General features: G+C 36.8%; 1 protein-coding gene across 1 annotated transcript in view; it reads right to left on the bottom strand.

Annotated features, from left to right (window-relative positions):
- LOC113233660 (transient receptor potential cation channel subfamily A member 1) overlaps nucleotides 1–18,075 on the bottom strand; it is a 99,344-nt gene that overhangs the window by 10,575 nt on the left and 70,694 nt on the right. Inside the window, exons 3-13 of the mRNA XM_026468869.1 lie at nucleotides 13,500–13,656; nucleotides 13,054–13,144; nucleotides 9,566–9,635; nucleotides 7,954–8,079; nucleotides 6,919–7,215; nucleotides 5,704–5,943; nucleotides 5,496–5,608; nucleotides 3,822–4,007; nucleotides 3,150–3,272; nucleotides 2,164–2,320; nucleotides 591–760 (exon numbers count right to left, since the gene is read on the bottom strand). Coding sequence (XP_026324654.1) covers nucleotides 591–760; nucleotides 2,164–2,320; nucleotides 3,150–3,272; nucleotides 3,822–4,007; nucleotides 5,496–5,608; nucleotides 5,704–5,943; nucleotides 6,919–7,215; nucleotides 7,954–8,079; nucleotides 9,566–9,635; nucleotides 13,054–13,144; nucleotides 13,500–13,656 — 1,730 coding nt within the window. The remainder of the gene's footprint in view (nucleotides 1–590; nucleotides 761–2,163; nucleotides 2,321–3,149; nucleotides 3,273–3,821; nucleotides 4,008–5,495; nucleotides 5,609–5,703; nucleotides 5,944–6,918; nucleotides 7,216–7,953; nucleotides 8,080–9,565; nucleotides 9,636–13,053; nucleotides 13,145–13,499; nucleotides 13,657–18,075) is intronic.

Raw genomic sequence — 18,075 nt, 5'->3', positions numbered from 1 at the left:
TTAGATTTTCAGTACAAATCGGCAATTTCATACTTTAACCCCTATTACAATTTCGATTAGCTATATTATTTCGTTGCCTTGAATGAACTGGGTATCAAATAAACAATTTGAACTTTTTACCATTGACTTACAAGTAAATGGGCGACGGGTCTAATACAAAAACCACGAAAAAAATGTCTCAAGTCACAACCTATTTAAACGTAGTGTAAAGGAATATGAAAAAGCTAAAACGTTGAATTTAAATTGTAATGTCATCGCAGTACTGTCTAGTTTTGCTTGCTTCGCTGTCAGTCGAACAAACGAAGACTAAAGCGTGAATGACGCTCTGTATACGGTTTTAACGCCCTATAAGTTCGGACACTTTTTAGCGCGGACCACATTACCGTTTATGGCAGCAAAAATAGGTAAGGTAGCAGTACTTACCTGGACGAACTCTTTCACAAGGTACTCTACTGCTACTAAAAATCTATCCAGTCATAAACTAATAACAATGCAGTTTTAAAAGTCGAACGAAAATGTATTCGTAGCACAATACAAAACTTTAATACAACAATACAATACCTAAGCTAAAAAAGTTTGTGCAACATTACCTTTGTTCATGAGTAACCATCGCAAGAGCCGCTTCAGGGAATTTGTAATAGATAGCGTAATCGATTGCACTCATGTCGAGGTTATTATAGCTCAAACGACAGCCCATAGACAAGAGCAGAGCAATGGAGTTAGGCTTATTCTCCATTGTCGCTAGGTGGAGAGGTGTGTTCTGTAACATTGAGATTTAAATTTAAGGTATTATCAATTTCGCTAGATTTAATTTATGGTATCATCAATTTCGCTCATTTGGTGCTACACTGACGCAATTGTATTTCTTGTAATGTTGGAGAAAAGGAGATGGATTTGAATTGATTTTTTAAATTTATTTCATTTTTATGACGTGTTAATAAAACTGTGTATTTTTGACGATTTTTACAAATTTTACATTTCTGTCGATTTTTGTTCAAAAGTGAATCAACACTTGTTACAGAGGCTTGTGACGGTGTGACCTCCTTTCGCCGTCATCTCACCTCTTTGTATCGCCTCTCTCCGCTTGTATCCTATAATTTTTTTTATTTTACATGTATTTAAATTTTAAATTTGAATTGTTCCATCTTCCTTCACTTTCTCATTTTGTTTTCGTACCACGGTCACTCCCAGCTCGACCGCCACAACAGTCGGAGCTGTTCCAAATTCCATTTACTAAAATCTTATTTTTGGTTCTTTACCAAGTTATAATACAAACCATATAATACAACAGTCGGAGCAAAAGAATTATCAAAAATTTGCTGCAATAGTTTTTCGACCAAAAATGAAGCCATAAACCCGGATGTAATGGTGCCGCCATTGAAACCCTGGCTATTACACGAATATAAAGATTTTTACAGACGCTTTCTGGCGCTTTTCAGGCTTACATATACTTAAATCAATTTTGCCAAAATTTACAATTACGTCAATGTAGCACCAAACGAACGATTTGCAATTTTGCCAACATGACACGTTTTGAGCAAAGGAAAGGTCATAATCTACAGGTTGTAACCGTTAAATGTGCCCAAGCGATAATTCCGTAAATATAACAAATATCAAAAACTTTTAAACTTATATCAAAAATAGATTTCCTTATGAGTAAAACGACACTTTTAAAAAATAAAACTAGACATATTCACATTTTTTACGTTAAAAGCTCCCATATATTTAATATGACATTTGATGGTTTTTGTACAACTCCATACTTATTAGAAATTTCGATGTAAAAAAAATTATTAGACAAAAAATAGACAACTCTACACCATATCCCCTTGCAATCGTGTGGACTTTTACTATTAGGGATGCCCATTACGATTAGATTTATATGAAAATGGATTCAAGTGAATACGATAACTAATTCTTTATCGATTAATTTCAATGAGATTTTCAAGCAAATCGATTCAATATATGTAGTAAGCAAGCAATAAACATATTGTATATAATTTAGTCGCAACTAGTTTTTGATTTCGGGCGTTAATGAGTTTTAACCCGATTCAAACCCGGCGTTAACTAAACGCCAGTTTAAAACCCGGACGCTTGATCATCTCTGCTCCTAAATAATACAAGCATCTTAATGCAAATTTAACAGTAGTTTGTGATACTCACGCCGTCTTTGTCCGTCTGGTCCAGTAAGTGTGAGTGAACGGAGTGCAGCAACTCGATGGTCTGATTGAAGCCGCTCATAGCGGCTAGGTGCAACGGATTCCGCCCGTTATGATCTCGGTGTAGCAAAGCTCCCCTGTTCAACAGCAGCTGCACCACTCTGTTATAAACAAAAAATATATTAAAGTTGTTTCCAAAATAAAGTTGTTTCTTAAGAGGGAGCAGAGGAAAAATTCCTAATCTCGATTTGATTTTAGAGGGGTACATTCATTTTAAAGTTAAAAATAAAATATTGTATGAGTAACAACATGATTATATTCAAACATAGTCATTAATCAGAAACATAAAACAATAAAGTTTCCTCGATAGATAAAAATCACGAAATGACCTCTAATTTTCACATTTTTTCGATTTACCCTCGAAATGCTACAGGTTATTAGGACAAAAATTAGATAATTAATTATATTTATGCATGATCGACAATTGTCACTGCGAATTTTTTTTAATCCCTTTAGTTTTAGAGTTATTCCGCTAAAACGAATTTGGTACTTTTAATGCGCAAAATTCAACATCACCTGCCGCATGTCACGCGAACTTCAGGCATATATTTGTTTCACAATTTGGGCGGAGCCAACGTCAACACTTGTTTGGCATGACAGCTCTTAATTATAGAAATAAGTCTATAATTGGACGATAATTTTGTTAAGGACTTCATTTTCCTTTTCTTTTTTTTAATACCAAGCGATCAGAATTCGCAAAGTTCTGATGGGCACTGCTGACACTGAGGGACATAAGTTAATAAGTCCCATGTGCTTGTAATTTTACCAGCACCCTTACCTTTCAAAACTAAAATACAGTAATGTGAGCAGTACTTCATTAAACACACGTCATTTCCCTATTACAAACTACGCGGTTCTACGGTGCACCGTTTGTAGTATCATGAGGGTACGCTATCGCACTATGTGCGATTCGCCTTTATTTATGCTTACCTGGTATGACCTTCGCGAGAGGAAATGTGGAGTGGGGTGAGTCCTTCACCGTCGCTCTCATTAATGATGAACGTGCCTTTATCAGAGTCCAGAAGCTGGCAGGCGGTGTGGTATCGCCCGTATCTGAAGAATTGCCATTAGGTATTTAAACATCTTCTAAATCACACAATTTTATTATATACTGCATATTGTTTTTTTTATATACTACATAAAACAATACACGACTTATTTATTTATAAATAAGAATAGTATTTTATAATAAAATGAATCGTAATGGTAATAAGTTTATTAGTTATGTTCATATAGAATATAACACACGATTAGTATCAACTCTTCAAACCTACGAAAAGAAAATGATCTTTGTAGTTTTTTCTTTCAAAACTGCTTTTAAAAGATGACCGCCAGTAATACACAATTTTGAAATGTTTTAATAAATGCTGAAACGATCAAGGTCTATTTATAAAATTATTGCTTATTGAAAGTAACAAAATAAAATTCTCCATTGAAAATTAAGTCTTTAGTATTTGAAATTTAAGTTTTATTTCTATCGTGTCAGATTCTGTGTGCCTATTACAATCGTGGCCCTGATTTTAGAATAAGGGTCAACATCTCATAGTAAGGAAAACATCGTAATTAATAATTGTAAAGTAGTTCGTATAACTATGCAGTAACCTGGCTGCGAAATGCAAAGGGCTTTCGTTGTTGTTGTTCTTCAAGTTGATGCAAGCGCCGAGTTTGATCAAATTCTCCAGCGATCGGATGTGACCTTCGCGGCTGGCGTAATGCAGCGGCGAGCAACCAGTGTTGTCTTTTTCATTCAACAACTGTGCTAGACTCTTCTCACAGCGATCCTGAACGATAAAATGTTAGAACGTGAGTTCATAATAAATTTTCTTAATTTGTTGGTACTAACAGCACAGTACAATTTTCAATTATTGTCTACGGAGAAATTACTATTCTATATTTAGTTTATAATTTTGTGAACTTGTTGGAGTAAATGTTATTATAACCAGGGAATATTAAAACAAAACAACAATGAAATAAGTTGTTGCGAACGCAACTGAATTTGTAGTAAAATTTAATATAACTTTCAAAGCATTAACTAAACGCTCGTCAAAGGCACATTACGTAGGCGCCTTTTTTGAACCAATCAACTAACACCAAATACATGTTATTTCACCCCTACCACAGTTTAACGAACTTTTCGTATGAACTCAAAAAGGTCAAAAAGGACGTTCACTTTTGAATTGTACTTCTTTAAGAAACCACCACTGTTTAATGATTAATGGCACTACTCCCGTAAACCAGCAACCTATTGCCAATATATTACAGTCTACTTAAATCGTCTTTTAATTTTACGAGCTCGTCGAGATCCTCATCAACTTCTACTTGGGTCTGGCGGCTACATAAGTAGTTCTGAATTCAAGACTAGACATGAACAACCGTATTCAGGTACATTCAGAAATCTGAGTAATGTAGCCAGTGATTCTACTCATAGAGGGATGTAGTCTAGGCTCTACTCTATGAGTAGAATCACTGGCTGAGTGAATAGATTCATAATTAGAATGCTTTGAAAATGAACTAAGAGAAAAGAATGGAGCATCTTGACATTATTGATTTGTAACCCAAAACGAGTAACATGTAAAAAAGTGAAATAAAGTATATTTTTAAAGATTATTCCAGTTTACATTCATTTTATGAATGTAAACTGGTACTTTTGTACCTTTCGCTATGCATTAGAGCTATACCCCTCAGTACAGTAATTAAGAAAATAATTGTACTGTACATAGAAGCAGCAATTTTAAATAAGGTATTGAGAATTCCACCAAATTAATCCAAATGTGACATAGACGCCCACGTAAGAAACTGTATACAGGTTGAGAGTTGCACAGAAGGCCATGGAGCGCGCTACAATCGGCATTAGCTTTATGGTTCGAGTTCCGAACGTTGAGATACGACGACAGACGAAAGTAGAAAGGATGCTGGAACTCGGATTGTGGAACTTCAAATGGGGTTGGGCGGGACACATAGCAAGGCAAGGTGAAGACAGGTGGATAAAGATGTCGACTGATCGGTGGCCATTTATGGGCAAAAGAAGTGTCGAGCACCCAGTTGCAAGGTGGATCGACGACATAGTACGCGTAACGGGGCGTCAGTTGATACGGCTAGCACAGGAGTATTGGATGGCCAAACTAACAGTGGGTGAAATCAGACTGTGGATGATGGACCAAATTTTTTATTATTTTGTTTGTTTAAATTGCAACTGTAATTACATTTGGTAAACCTCATGTTAGAATGCAAATTCAATTTACTAAAGCGACAAAAGACCATAGTGTCATGGATGAACTTACTTTGCAATTTGCAGCAAAATCTTCGAGACGACCTCCATTCATCACTACAAGATGCAAAACATTTCTCGAATTTATATCTTTCAATTGTATGTCAGCTCCCAGACGAATCTATAATGTTAAAAATTATGTTTACAGATCATTAATTGTTATCATTGTTCCAGATCCAATAGAATAGGTGTTACAATTGATAGACTCAAACATACCAAAATATGTACAGTTCTCCAACCAGCTCTTGACGCTGCGAGCAGCAGAGGTGATCTGCGTTCTTTATCCAAAGGATTTATATCTGATCCTTCAGAAATCAAGTATTTGACAATATCTGGATGGTCAAACATTGCCGCGCAATGGATCGGCGTCATTTTTTGAACATCGCACGAAGTTAAGCATGCCAGCTTCTCAGTTGGTTGCATTGTAAACATCAGCTTTACTATGTCAAGAGCTCCCTGTGTGAGTATCAACAATAATTATGTAAAATATTGCAGCTAGTTAGTACAGGGTATAACATAAAGGATAACCGAAGGTAAGCTATAATGAATACATTTCCAGCCTAACTTAAGCTAACCCAACGAAGATTTGTTACAAAAAACTTACTGGAACTCAAATGTTCCATAGCCTATTTCCAAAAGGGTTAATAACCATTTTTAAATCTTCGTAATGAAATAATATGTCTATATATATATGTTCGTTAGAATTAGACTTGTACGATCATAAAATCTTTGACGGTGGCTATTGAAGGTTTCTGGACCAACGACGTCGGTGTGAGGTCGGCGAGAAATATATTTTTTCGGTGTTTAAAAAAACGCTTAAACATTGTTAAGGCGATCTTTGTGTTCATTCATTCACATGTAGGTCCTCTTAATAAAAATTCATTAATGTTGAAACTATTTTTTTCGAATTTAAATCGCGTATATTTGTTTTTACAAACCAAACCAACCGTTGCAAACCAACGTTTCGAACACTTTACAGGTCATATGGCCATGACTGATTGATGACTACGGGGCCTGTAAAGGGCCCAAAACGTAGGTTTGTTACAGAAAACAAATATGCGATTTAGATCCGAAAAATAGTTCCACTTCCAATGTATAATATTCGCCAAAATTTAAGGACCCTATAAGTTGATTTGTAAAAAAAACTATCACTGAAAAGTAATCTACTATGAGAATAGAATGTATATAAATAAGTACGTAATCCACTGTAATTGTACGGAAATATTGTATAGAAATATAGTTATTAATTAACATAGAAGCTGATACTTAATTAAAATAACACAAATTTCCACCACGTCTGTTTTACGCAGGTCAAATTCACCGGTAGCTGTCGCGACGAGGCGCACTTTCTACTTTCTACTTAGAATAATTATACTTATATTAATTTTGGAAAGCAAATTAATTTTAGTCACAAAACTTGACAATACTGACCTGCGCACAAGCCAGATGCACGGGAGTGGACAAATCGTGCTGTTGTGTGGATATTTTGGCTCCAGATCGAAGACATAGTTCAACCGCTTTTATATCTCCCCCGTGAACAGCTGAGTGCAATGGAACATTGCCTTCGTTGTCGTAGAGAGATATCATTCGTTCTCTCGTACAACCTCTAGACTCCCCCCACTGGAGAAATACTTCCATGGTCCTCGAAGAAGCGTTCTTAGCTGCTTCGTGGATGGGATAGTAGCCGTTGTTGCAGGGGCGTTTGCACTGTGCTCCTAAGTCTGTTATCTGTTCGGATAAGATCTGTTTTATTATTCTGTGAAAGGTGTAAAATCTAACCTAGTTTAATAATGTTTGATAAATTGATTTATTTTATTAGTAACGAAAAACAAAAATGTTAAATTTGTCGATTCCAAACTTGACTGAAATCATAAATACATTTTTTATACACAGGCGTTGCATTTTGCAAAAGTCAAAATTTTCACTGTGAAATATAATTTTTTGGAACCTCTTGTTCTCCCCTTCAGTAAATTTTTAAAATTTGGATATAAAAAGAGCGACCTGTTGTCCTTTGAGTATAGACCAAATTAATACGATCCTAGGGTTCCCCCTGTTTATACCAGGTCATTTATCCAGTTAGAGGGTGACCTTCATAGATAGACTTCTAGCTTAGTTAAAAAAGATAGAATATATTTTTAACGTATTGTTAATTGCCTGTCAGTGTGTACATAAGGCTGCTAACAGATTGACTGCATGTTTGCAGTTAATGCGTGAAATCGTAATCAACTTCCCGCATTAGCTGCACGCAGTGGATCTCGGCTGTATGTAGTAGTCGGTTTCGACTGCATGTCGTTAATGCTTTAAGATTATTATTATTACCAAAGACCTCGACTGTGTGAAGTCGTTAGCAACTTCATGCAGTTGTAGTCTTGCCTGCATGAAGTTGATTATGACTTCACGCATTAACTGCAAACATTCAGTAAACCTGCAGTCTTAAATTTTATAAGTATGTAACTGCATAGTTACCAGCACTCTGGCGCATTTATCATGATCATGAATAGCTGCGAAATGGAGTGCGGTGCGTCCATGCTCCCCACCTTGGTCGACGTTGAATTGGCTCTTATACTTGGCAAACGTTTGCAATACTGTTACCTGCAGAATGTTTACATACACAATCTATCAAAAATAATACTTAAAAAACCATCACGCCAACCGCGCGTGATATAACTAGCACAGCTTTTGGATAAAATACGAGGGTTATGCCAAAAGAAATTAGATTTTCAAAAATTATAAAATTAATTATTTTTATTACAGGTATCGATTTTTTCAAAGTATTCACCGTGAACACGGTCATGTACATTTTTCCATTCGTCTAAGCCACTTGGAAAATATCAATGACCACTCTTCTTTAGACATTTCAAAAATCTCCAAGTTATAAGCAGCCAAGGCATCTTCTTTGCTTTATTTGCCTTTTAAATTTTCTTTAATTTTTGGAAAGAGGTATTAGTAAGGTAACCAAGGTATTTGAAATTGCGTGTCCAAGTTGATCGTCACTAATTAGATCTATTCGCTACTTACGTAATATTTATCGGCAATATGAATTGTAAATTCGAGAACCCTTGTTTACTAGCTCACGAAATCATGGCGCCTCCTTATATAGATATAATCATTGTGTATTTTTTATACATACATATATTACTCTGCAGTAAATAAATGAAGAAAACAATAACTGAATGAGTCTCAGATATAAGTTTTTTTACTTACTTCGTTTCATCTTTCGGAAAATTATGATAAACAACCGTACACAGCACAATTCACGAACATTATAAATAGTAACGTAAATCGATGTTTTATATTAACGTCCAAGTTTCGTAATGAATAAATGAAAACTTTATTCAAATATCAAAGCCGTCTTTGCACGAAAACGGCTCGCCAACAGCCTTGTTGTCGTTCAGTCAATGTAACCGGCAATGTGCGGGGCGTGGTGCGGTACCTAAAGCTAGAGAAGGGCGGAGAGTGTCCGTTCTCTTTACTTTTTGTTCTCTGTTTCTGGTCTGTACTTTTATTATTTTATAGTAAAAACAAGGTTACCTATTATTACTACACGTAAATTTGAAGCATCAATTTTTAGAATTTTAGTCTTTTTGTCCGTGCATTTGTGTACGCTAATCTCGACAATGAGGGTGTGGATTTCAGTGATATAATAAAATAAATTTGGACTAACATACAGTGTTTGTTTCTATTAAATTGATTAACTAACAAAAACGACACGTTAATTTTAAATTGTATATCACGTGCGCTGGACAAGACGCGTGCACAAGTCAAAAACTGGCCAAATCATTGGATACACGTGAAAGTAATGTGCTACGAAAATATAGGTATAATCACCTACAAAAGTCACCGAAATGATATTCCTAGTAAAATTTAAAAATAAATACACAATTAATTTATCTTTAAATGCACTTATTAGGCTTAACAACGAACTGAACATTATTGGGTTGTCTTAAATTGTCCTATAATCGATACATGTTTGCGCGTATGAACTAATGGTAATGAATATCATAAATAATATTGGGTTCACGTCAGCAATACCAAAGTGCACTCCGATTCATATTATAGCTAAAATAATGGCTAATACCTTGTTAAGCTCTGTAGCTAAATGTATAGGAGCTTGAGTCTTCTCGTTCAGCACTCCCGTGTTAACACGTCTGTAACAAAAGCTGTTTTCTAGTATTTACGTAAGGTATATTAGTTATTAGTACAACGGAGTTGAGACATTGACATGGTAAATATAATTGGAAAATTTGCGTAAGCGTAGTGATTAGTGCACAAGTGTGGCAATTGTCCGTCGACTACAGTTCTTATATTCACCTTTATCATTATACTTGCCTTTATCTAACAGATACTCGAAAATGCACTGTAGTGCACAGAACTAAGCAATATAATTATAGTTTTAAAAGTTAATTGTGGATTTGTATTATTATTTACAACTGTATAAAGTAGAGAATCGAAATTTTAACCTTAGTATGCGAAAAATTGATAAAGGGCTTTGGTATGATGCCAACATTAAGTAGTTGTTGCAAAACCTCTCTATTGGCAAATTGATGAAAAATAGCTTCAGCCATTGCGCGTTGAATTTCCAATTGAAATTCCATTAATTTGGAGACTTTGAGAAAAAGCCGTGCGCCTGGTGGTAAGCGACACGCCAATCCATAACAGTTGCAGTGCCATTCAGAGCTTTAAATCGCAAAGATCTTATGGGTACCGCAACAGCGCCCGTCACCCTGAGACATAAGTTGACAAGTCCCATGTGCCTGTAATTTCACCAGCACCTTTGCCCTTCAAAAATGGTACGCAGTAATGCTCACATTATAAACTCAAAAGGCAAGAGCTTCGCACTCTAACTGCCGCCCTAACGGGTCATGGTCCATACAATAAACACCTTTTCAATTTAGGTATCACAGACAGCCCTCTATGCAGAGCGTGCATGGAGGGGGAGGAAACGGCTGCGCACATCCTACTACAGTGCTCCGGCGTGGCCAACTACAGGGCAAAGTACCTTGGAGTGCCAAGGTCGCTCCCCGAAGTCTTCAGCAAACCGAGGAGGCTGCTGAGATTCCTGGAGGAGCTTGGGTGGCACGAGTAGGACCCTGCACCCACCACACGCAAAATAGGCGCCTTGACGTCGAGTTGCGGACACCAGACCGTTGCACCAAGTACCAAGTACCAAGTAATGTTCACATTAGTGCTTGGCAGCAGAAATAGGTAAGGTGGCAGTACTTCCCTGGACGAACTCTTTCAAAAAGAACTCCACTGCTACCGAAACTCTTCTGGAAGCCATGCTGGATCTCTAAAGAGCGGCCAGCATTACACTTATGGGAATGATAGTAAGTGAGCACTAATAAATACATGTTGCCTGGGAAAATGTTGGTGCCTAAATAGAGTACAGCCGCTGACTAAAATGGAATTATCTGTGCTTTAGCCAGCAGTGGGTAAGTGCATTATTGCTTACCTTGAGGAACTTAATAAAATGAAAATAAAATCATAAAAGCAGTATTTAATTGTTAAGAACATGCAGAGTGCATCGACGTGGGTTTTCAAAAATGTATAAAGCAACAACAAAAAAACGTGCAATCATTTGGAAGTATTTTTCCAGATTAGGTGTCAATTATAGTCGCCTGTTTTGACGCTGCAATAAAATATCATTGCAACATAATCTTATCTTCTTCAGAATACGGATACGTTTCTTGAAACAAAAAAATGAAAAAGAAGATGCAGCAAGCGCTGCGTCTTCTTTCTGGAATGAAAATGACCCAACACAAAATTTAATTATCCGCGGTGATATTATGATTTTGGCACTGTAGCATCCTAGGTGTCTTAACGCCTATCTGTGTTTTCATCGTTTTCATCCACTATTTATATTATTCTAAAAATTACAGAAGTAGCTGTACATTTTTCGCCTTCGCTTGGTTGATATGTTTGGTTAAGATTTTGTCCATAAACCAAGCCGTTATCAATTTTTGTAACTACTCATGTTTACACTTAATTAATTGTTTATCGACCAAATCATATTACGAAATACTGGTTTAGGACCGTTACAACAATAATGTTCCTTTCAAATCACATGAAGATCGGCCTGCATGAACAATATGATGATAGTGCGGAAAAAGATTAAATTACAAATAATATTAATATGCCTGACTCCTATTCTTTTCTGTAAGTATTCAAGTATTTATTTTAACGATTTTGGTTTTTTAAGTAATGATAAAAAAATTTGATACGGCGAAGATGAGAGTTTAAAAGTTCACGTATACGTCACCCGATCACAATATTAATTAATTCTATATAAACCTCTTATAACACGGGCTTGATTTTTTTATAAATAGGTGCCATGGCAGCTCAAGCGTCGAAAATGAACACAAGAAAAAATACACCTGCAAAAAGCGCTTGTATAAAAGCTGCTCATGGGTTGCTGGAGTTCGCAGTAAAAGAAGTCTACTATTATCCGGAACCAGAAGAGGAACTCGACGATGAACGCGTGGAAAGTGTCGATATGGGAGAGGACTTTATGGATCGTATGTTCAGACGCGCATTACACAGTGATACAGGCAGAAGCAATGATCCTACTTTAAAAAGTTTAAAAAAAATGGAAACATTATTGCCTGGAATCATTGAAAAGACAGTACGCAGAAAGAAGAGGCGTCCCGATACGAGACGCACTACCTGGTCGCGGGTGATATCTGATTATTGGTACGAGGGTTTCATTGACAGGGACAACCCGCCGAACGTGACTGAAGAATACAAACATAATCTGGTTAAAAAGTTAAGTCTCGCTTGGCTTCTAAACGCACGGAGATTTATTTATCGTTCTTTAGACTTTAGGAAACCAATCATGGACGACAAAAGATACAAAATAGGTTTCCTCTTTCACGCTCTAAGAATTAACGTATTTGATCAACACAAATTATTACAAGGTGTGCAACAACAAGAAGGCGAAAAGATGTTTCGAAATTTTGAAAATACTCTTTTTGTTTACCAGAAAATACTTCGAATGAACGTTGATCTGAATGATATTATTAGTTATATAAGACTTCTACATTATCATCAACCCGGTCCTAGTAAGAAGAAAAAAAAAAAAGTTTCTTAAGAATTTAAGACAAGAAAAAACAAAGATTGGTTAAAATAAATAATCAATAGATTCAGGTGTTACTTTACGGAAATCTATGTTCAAAAAAAAGAAAGAAAATTAATTTGCTGTTCGCTAAACATTAATTAGAAACAATTCATAATTCACCAGATTCTCATGCGATGGTAAGTGGAGGTGGTGGAGTATAAATAAAACCAAGCTCAGAAGAGCGAACTCACAGCTAGGCCGAACGTGGAACAATCAACAACTCATGAGGAAACCTCGTAGAGAGGCGGGTGTATTTTTGGTGGTCTTTGTGACTTTAGTTGTGCTTGTGTGAAATACTAATATTACTAATTATATGTGGACGGAGGGTGCGAAAATCAACCGCATGAAAAGAATATTCAATGTCAGTGCAGCTATTGTGTACGATTGAACCTTCACATATTTGATTTTTAATTTACTTCCATTTGCACTTTGTACTTATATAAGGTACTTACTTCTGTAGTAAAAACTCAATAGCATCCAAAGCTTCGCTTTCGACGGCCAAGTGTAGTGGAGTATTCCCGGTATTATCTTGGGCATTCAGGTCTGTTCAACAAAACGAACTTTTCAGAGCACCATTGTTATTATCATTACAGTTTTTAAAGATACATGTTGCTTTTTTTAATAGTCTGCAGTGGGTCTGGTTAATCTAATTTGGGGCAGCAGTGTGGTAGTACAAATGGTTGAATGCATGAGGTTTAGTAATCAGAGATAATTCTGTACCAAGTTTAACTGTAACGTTTATTTCACAGTGATGACAACATTATGGGGTCATAATGTTGTGTTATATGGCAGAAACTGAGTTTTTTTTTTAAACTCGAGCCCGATCGTGAGGCGTAATATAGTGTGAGTTGGGACGTATTGATGGTACGCCCAGTAGTTGCGGTGCAACATGACTAACCTCCCGCGTAGTTGTTGATGAAATGCAGTATATTAGTGTTGTTCCTGGCTGCGGCCTGATGGGCCGCGGTGCGTCCCCGGGAATCCCGAACGGCCAGTCGCGATGGTTCACTCAGGTACAAGCGCATAAAGTCTTCCACATTGCCGCTTTCTGCTGCCTGTACAATATTAATCAACTTTAGCATAAATGTGCAAAAGTGGTGAGAAACTGGGCTATTTATCACCCTTTCATGAAATGTACTTGGTCAGGTGAAGGTAGAGTACACAGATTGATGGTTTACATTCCTTATACGTTTGGACAGCGGCAGCGACGCTGCGGAGAGCTTAGCCCATTTCGCATTGATGTCGTTATTGATCGTCATAATATACAATTGAATTTGACACATTGCTTCTATAGTAATAAATCATACTTAGAATTTCAAATACAAATTTACATTCATAAGTGCCATTAACAGTAGAGACCGAATGTGAACTATTAAAAGTCTATACAACCTCAAATGGCTTTGGTTAATTCCACATAGCAGTGAAAGTGTTGAATGAACCACTTTGGAAAAAATATATAGTGAAGTTGAGGATGTACACTGATTGCCATACGATGTGAAAACACGATTATTAAAAATTTTCACGATAGAAAAAAACACAACATACGTCGACATTACCTGTAGTCATACTTATATATCAACTTTGATAAAATATACATATTATATCAACTGAATTAAATAGTACACGTTTATTATACGATGTACAATATGTACAAATGGTTTTAATTTCTTCGCTGATTTTCGCTTCGTGACGAATAACAGACTATCCAGAAACTCATCATCTCAGCCGCCGTTCTTGACTTAAGCTTTACAGCCTGATTGATTTCATAAATCACAGTTACAGGCAAATGGAACTTGTCAACTTATGTCTCAGGTTGACAGTGCCCCTTACATCTTTGCGATTTAAAGCTCTGGGTGGCACAGAAAATGCTATGGACAAGCGTGTCGTTTAATAGCAGGCACACGACTTATTCGTCGTGTCACTTAGAATCATTTAAAAAATTGCACCTATAGCTCTGTTTAAACCGTAGGTTTACTATAGTTGTACTTAATAGCCTATGATCTACAATTTCAAGTGCAAGAAAATTAAGTGTTTTTAATAAATGTCAGTGTGTACCAGCAACATGATAATCAATTATTTTTTGTGAAATTACTCCATTAGTTTCTTAATTGAACGGTTAGAAAAAATTCCTGCGATTTGGACGGATTCGAACCGACGTCTTCTAGCAAACCGTGGCAGACGCTGTTCCAACTAAGCCACGAAACGAACCAACGAAACTCACGAAATTTCTATGTGCTTCTTTGTCGGATCTTTTTATCTGGTTTTTAACGACTTTATAGTCGTAGCGCCATCTATGAGAAATCTGTGAAAGTATTTCATCACCCAGTTAGGCAAAGATTCAACAACTTTAATAAGTCTTATTTATAACGAAAAAGTCATACGGAAATTTACATTTGTGTTTGCCCCAATAGGCGCCAATATCCATAAACAAAATATATTCTGGATGGTCACGACCTCCCATAATTCCAGGTTTCCAATGTCGGCTGGACAGTTGTGAAACAGGTTGTTATAGTCCGATGGTTACTTTCTATGTCATCTCCCGCAACATTAACGCTCCAACCGAAATAGAGACGTTACATCCAATATGGTGGAAGTGAGCCAGCTGCCAATAGTGACAGATAATTAGTAAAAACAATGGTTTGAACGGCAACCTCTGAATCGTGAAAAATATCTAAGTCGCTGGGTCACACTTTCATCCTTTGAAATACTTTCAAGACATCTATGCGTGTTTTAGATGGAGATTTTTGGATAAAGAATAAATTTTTGGATAACAAAAAAAAGCTCGACATCAAAGTTTTTCATTCATTTCATTTAACTGTAGGTAAAGGTATTCAAAATCATGTTTTTTTATATGAGAGAATAAGTGCGCATTTGCACTTTCGAGATAGATAGATGGATGGATGGACGGACGGACGGACCGACCGACAGATGGATGGACCGGACGGATGGATATCTATCCATCCATCCATCCATCTGGATGGATAGATGGATGGATCAATAGATAGATAGATAGATAGATAGATAGATAAACACTTTGTTCATTCATATAACACGAATAAAGATTAAACAGAAAAGAAAAACATAACATGAGAGTAGATGTTGCCTGTGTAGTGCTTTAAATTTGGGTTTGGTTGTCTCATATATATATTAGACAACCTATATAGCTATAGATAGCGTATAGGTGAAATATTATTCCAGCACTTTGTGGTCGTGTTGGTACTGTAGTCTAGGCTCTGTTCTATGAGTAGAAATACTGACTGAACGGATATATTTATTATTTAATACATATATATATATATATATATATATATATAATAGGCTTGTGTGTGGAATTGTATTAAAAAATAAGTAAGAAAAAAGAAGAACATCTTGGCAGTTCTAGAAGAAGCTTCTATGAATTAATACGAAAATAAAATGTAATATAAAAGGATCTCTACGCAAACCCAAGACTACGTCACCGTTATAGTACCATAAGTGCGCATGATCGATGATTGATGAGACATTGGTACCTAGTGTTTTTTATTTCAAAAATGTCGACAACGCTGATTTTGCTTAACAATAAAAGGGATACTAAATAAAATGTAAAAAAACAGCATGTAGATTTGCATGTAGTTATGACAAGGAGATTTGACCTCCATCTCACCTAATGAAAAGTGAACGATGGTCTCCTAAATAATGCCTTTTCACTCTCGCCTTGAAAAGGCCAGAATTGTAAGTGCACTGGGAATTAGTTGCCAACCAGGTAATTTCACTCCATAGCCCTTCGTCATAAAAATGCGGAAGCGTAACGCTTCATACGAATCTTTGGAATATCCACAACGCAATAGAGCGGTTATGGTAGCAGTAGAGGTCCTTGAGAAAGAGTTCGTCCAGGGAAGTACTGCCACCTTATCTATTTCTGCCGCCAAGTAGTAATGTCAGCATTACTGTGTTCCGGTTTTAAAGGGTAAGGGTGCTGGTGAGATTACAGGCATATGGGACTTGTAAACTTATGTCTCAGGGTGATGGGCGCAGTGGCAGTGCTCCTCAGATCTTTGCGATTTAAAGCTCCGAGTGGCACTGCAACTGGACAGGCGTGTAGCATACCATCAGGCGTACGACTTGCTCGTCCCACCATTTGATATCATAAAAAAAACACACACTACAACTACAATCGCGCTTTTGTAAAACTAGCGATTTACAGGCGGTGAGAGAGAGGCAACCGCGAGACTTGCATCTACGCAGTCGCTTATGTTGAATCATTAAAAACGTACATCGTATTTGCATGGCATTTGCGTCGCGATTGTGTTGCTGTTTTGTGTGTAAAACGATTTATCGACTACATCGCTACAGCATCGCGACTGAATCGCTGCAGACGCGCTGCTAACAGTCGTCGTGTCTATTTAGCTTTTTCTGACAGAATTCCGTGGTCCTTAACTCCGTCGTCACCGTATAATATGACGCTTCTGATAGGACGGTGTATTACATAAATGTTATGAAGCATTTTTCGTGCATTAAATTTATATGCGTAACTGACGTTACATAACTCTGATTGGATGTGTTATATAAATAGGAAAATAATTGTATATTGTTATGTAACGTGCATGCATGCCAACAATTGCTTGCTGCCGAACCCTTTAAACTGTGTCATTGCGAATTTTTTTGATGCCGGTATATGTAAGGCTGACTGTTACTCATAGTATAGTACATTTTTAAATGGGAGAAGCAGTATTTTCCGGCAATGGCACAGTCGATCGGGGTTAAGGGTCGAATCACAAAAGTGCGATGCGACGTCGCATTGCAGAAATCTACGAGCTCGCACGTCGCTTCGCAAGAATTTGCGAATTGCTCCGCATCGCGCATTCCTGCGATGTTAATCTTCTTTTGTTTTTTCCTATATTTGCTTATCAATAACAGCAGTGCAACATTCTTTTAAGGATCCAGCTCTGTAAAATACGTTTAGTGCCGTTGATGATCGTCGAAGGAATGATCACCCGAACCGTGGTAGTGAGACGCTTTGCCGCACGATATCGCATCGTAGCAATTCGCGTCGCAATTTTCAGCGTTGCGAATTCGCATTCGCAGTTTTGTGTTTCGACCCTAAGAACTCAGGTTCAAGAACTAGCGAACAATACGTGTCGTATGGAGCATCTGTTATTGTTATTATTATATTTTTTGACTGATTTTAGCTACATTTACGGACCGTAATCAAATAAATGCGGTGTGTAATCTGTGTTGAGAGTGTATAGTAATGAGTACCTATTTTGCCTTCTTCTACTACCTGCATGAACTTTCTGTCAATTCGGTATGTACTTATAATTGCAACTTTTTGTAAGTTAATGGTAATGAAGAGAGTTTCTTAAAGACCTTGGGCTATGAAGAAGATGATTTTGGAATAACGCCTGTTCTTGAGAGGACAATAGGGAGAACGTGTATATATTGTCTCATTCGGTCGACTAGAAAATCGGGTACACTCCATCCTTAAGGCATTCATA

This window comes from Hyposmocoma kahamanoa, unplaced genomic scaffold (genome assembly GCF_003589595.1).
Source record: "Hyposmocoma kahamanoa isolate Upper Pololo Valley unplaced genomic scaffold, ASM358959v1 100021, whole genome shotgun sequence".
In the NCBI taxonomy this organism is placed as follows: Eukaryota; Metazoa; Arthropoda; class Insecta; order Lepidoptera; family Cosmopterigidae; genus Hyposmocoma; species Hyposmocoma kahamanoa.
This window is presented reverse-complemented; position numbering and strand designations above follow the sequence as displayed.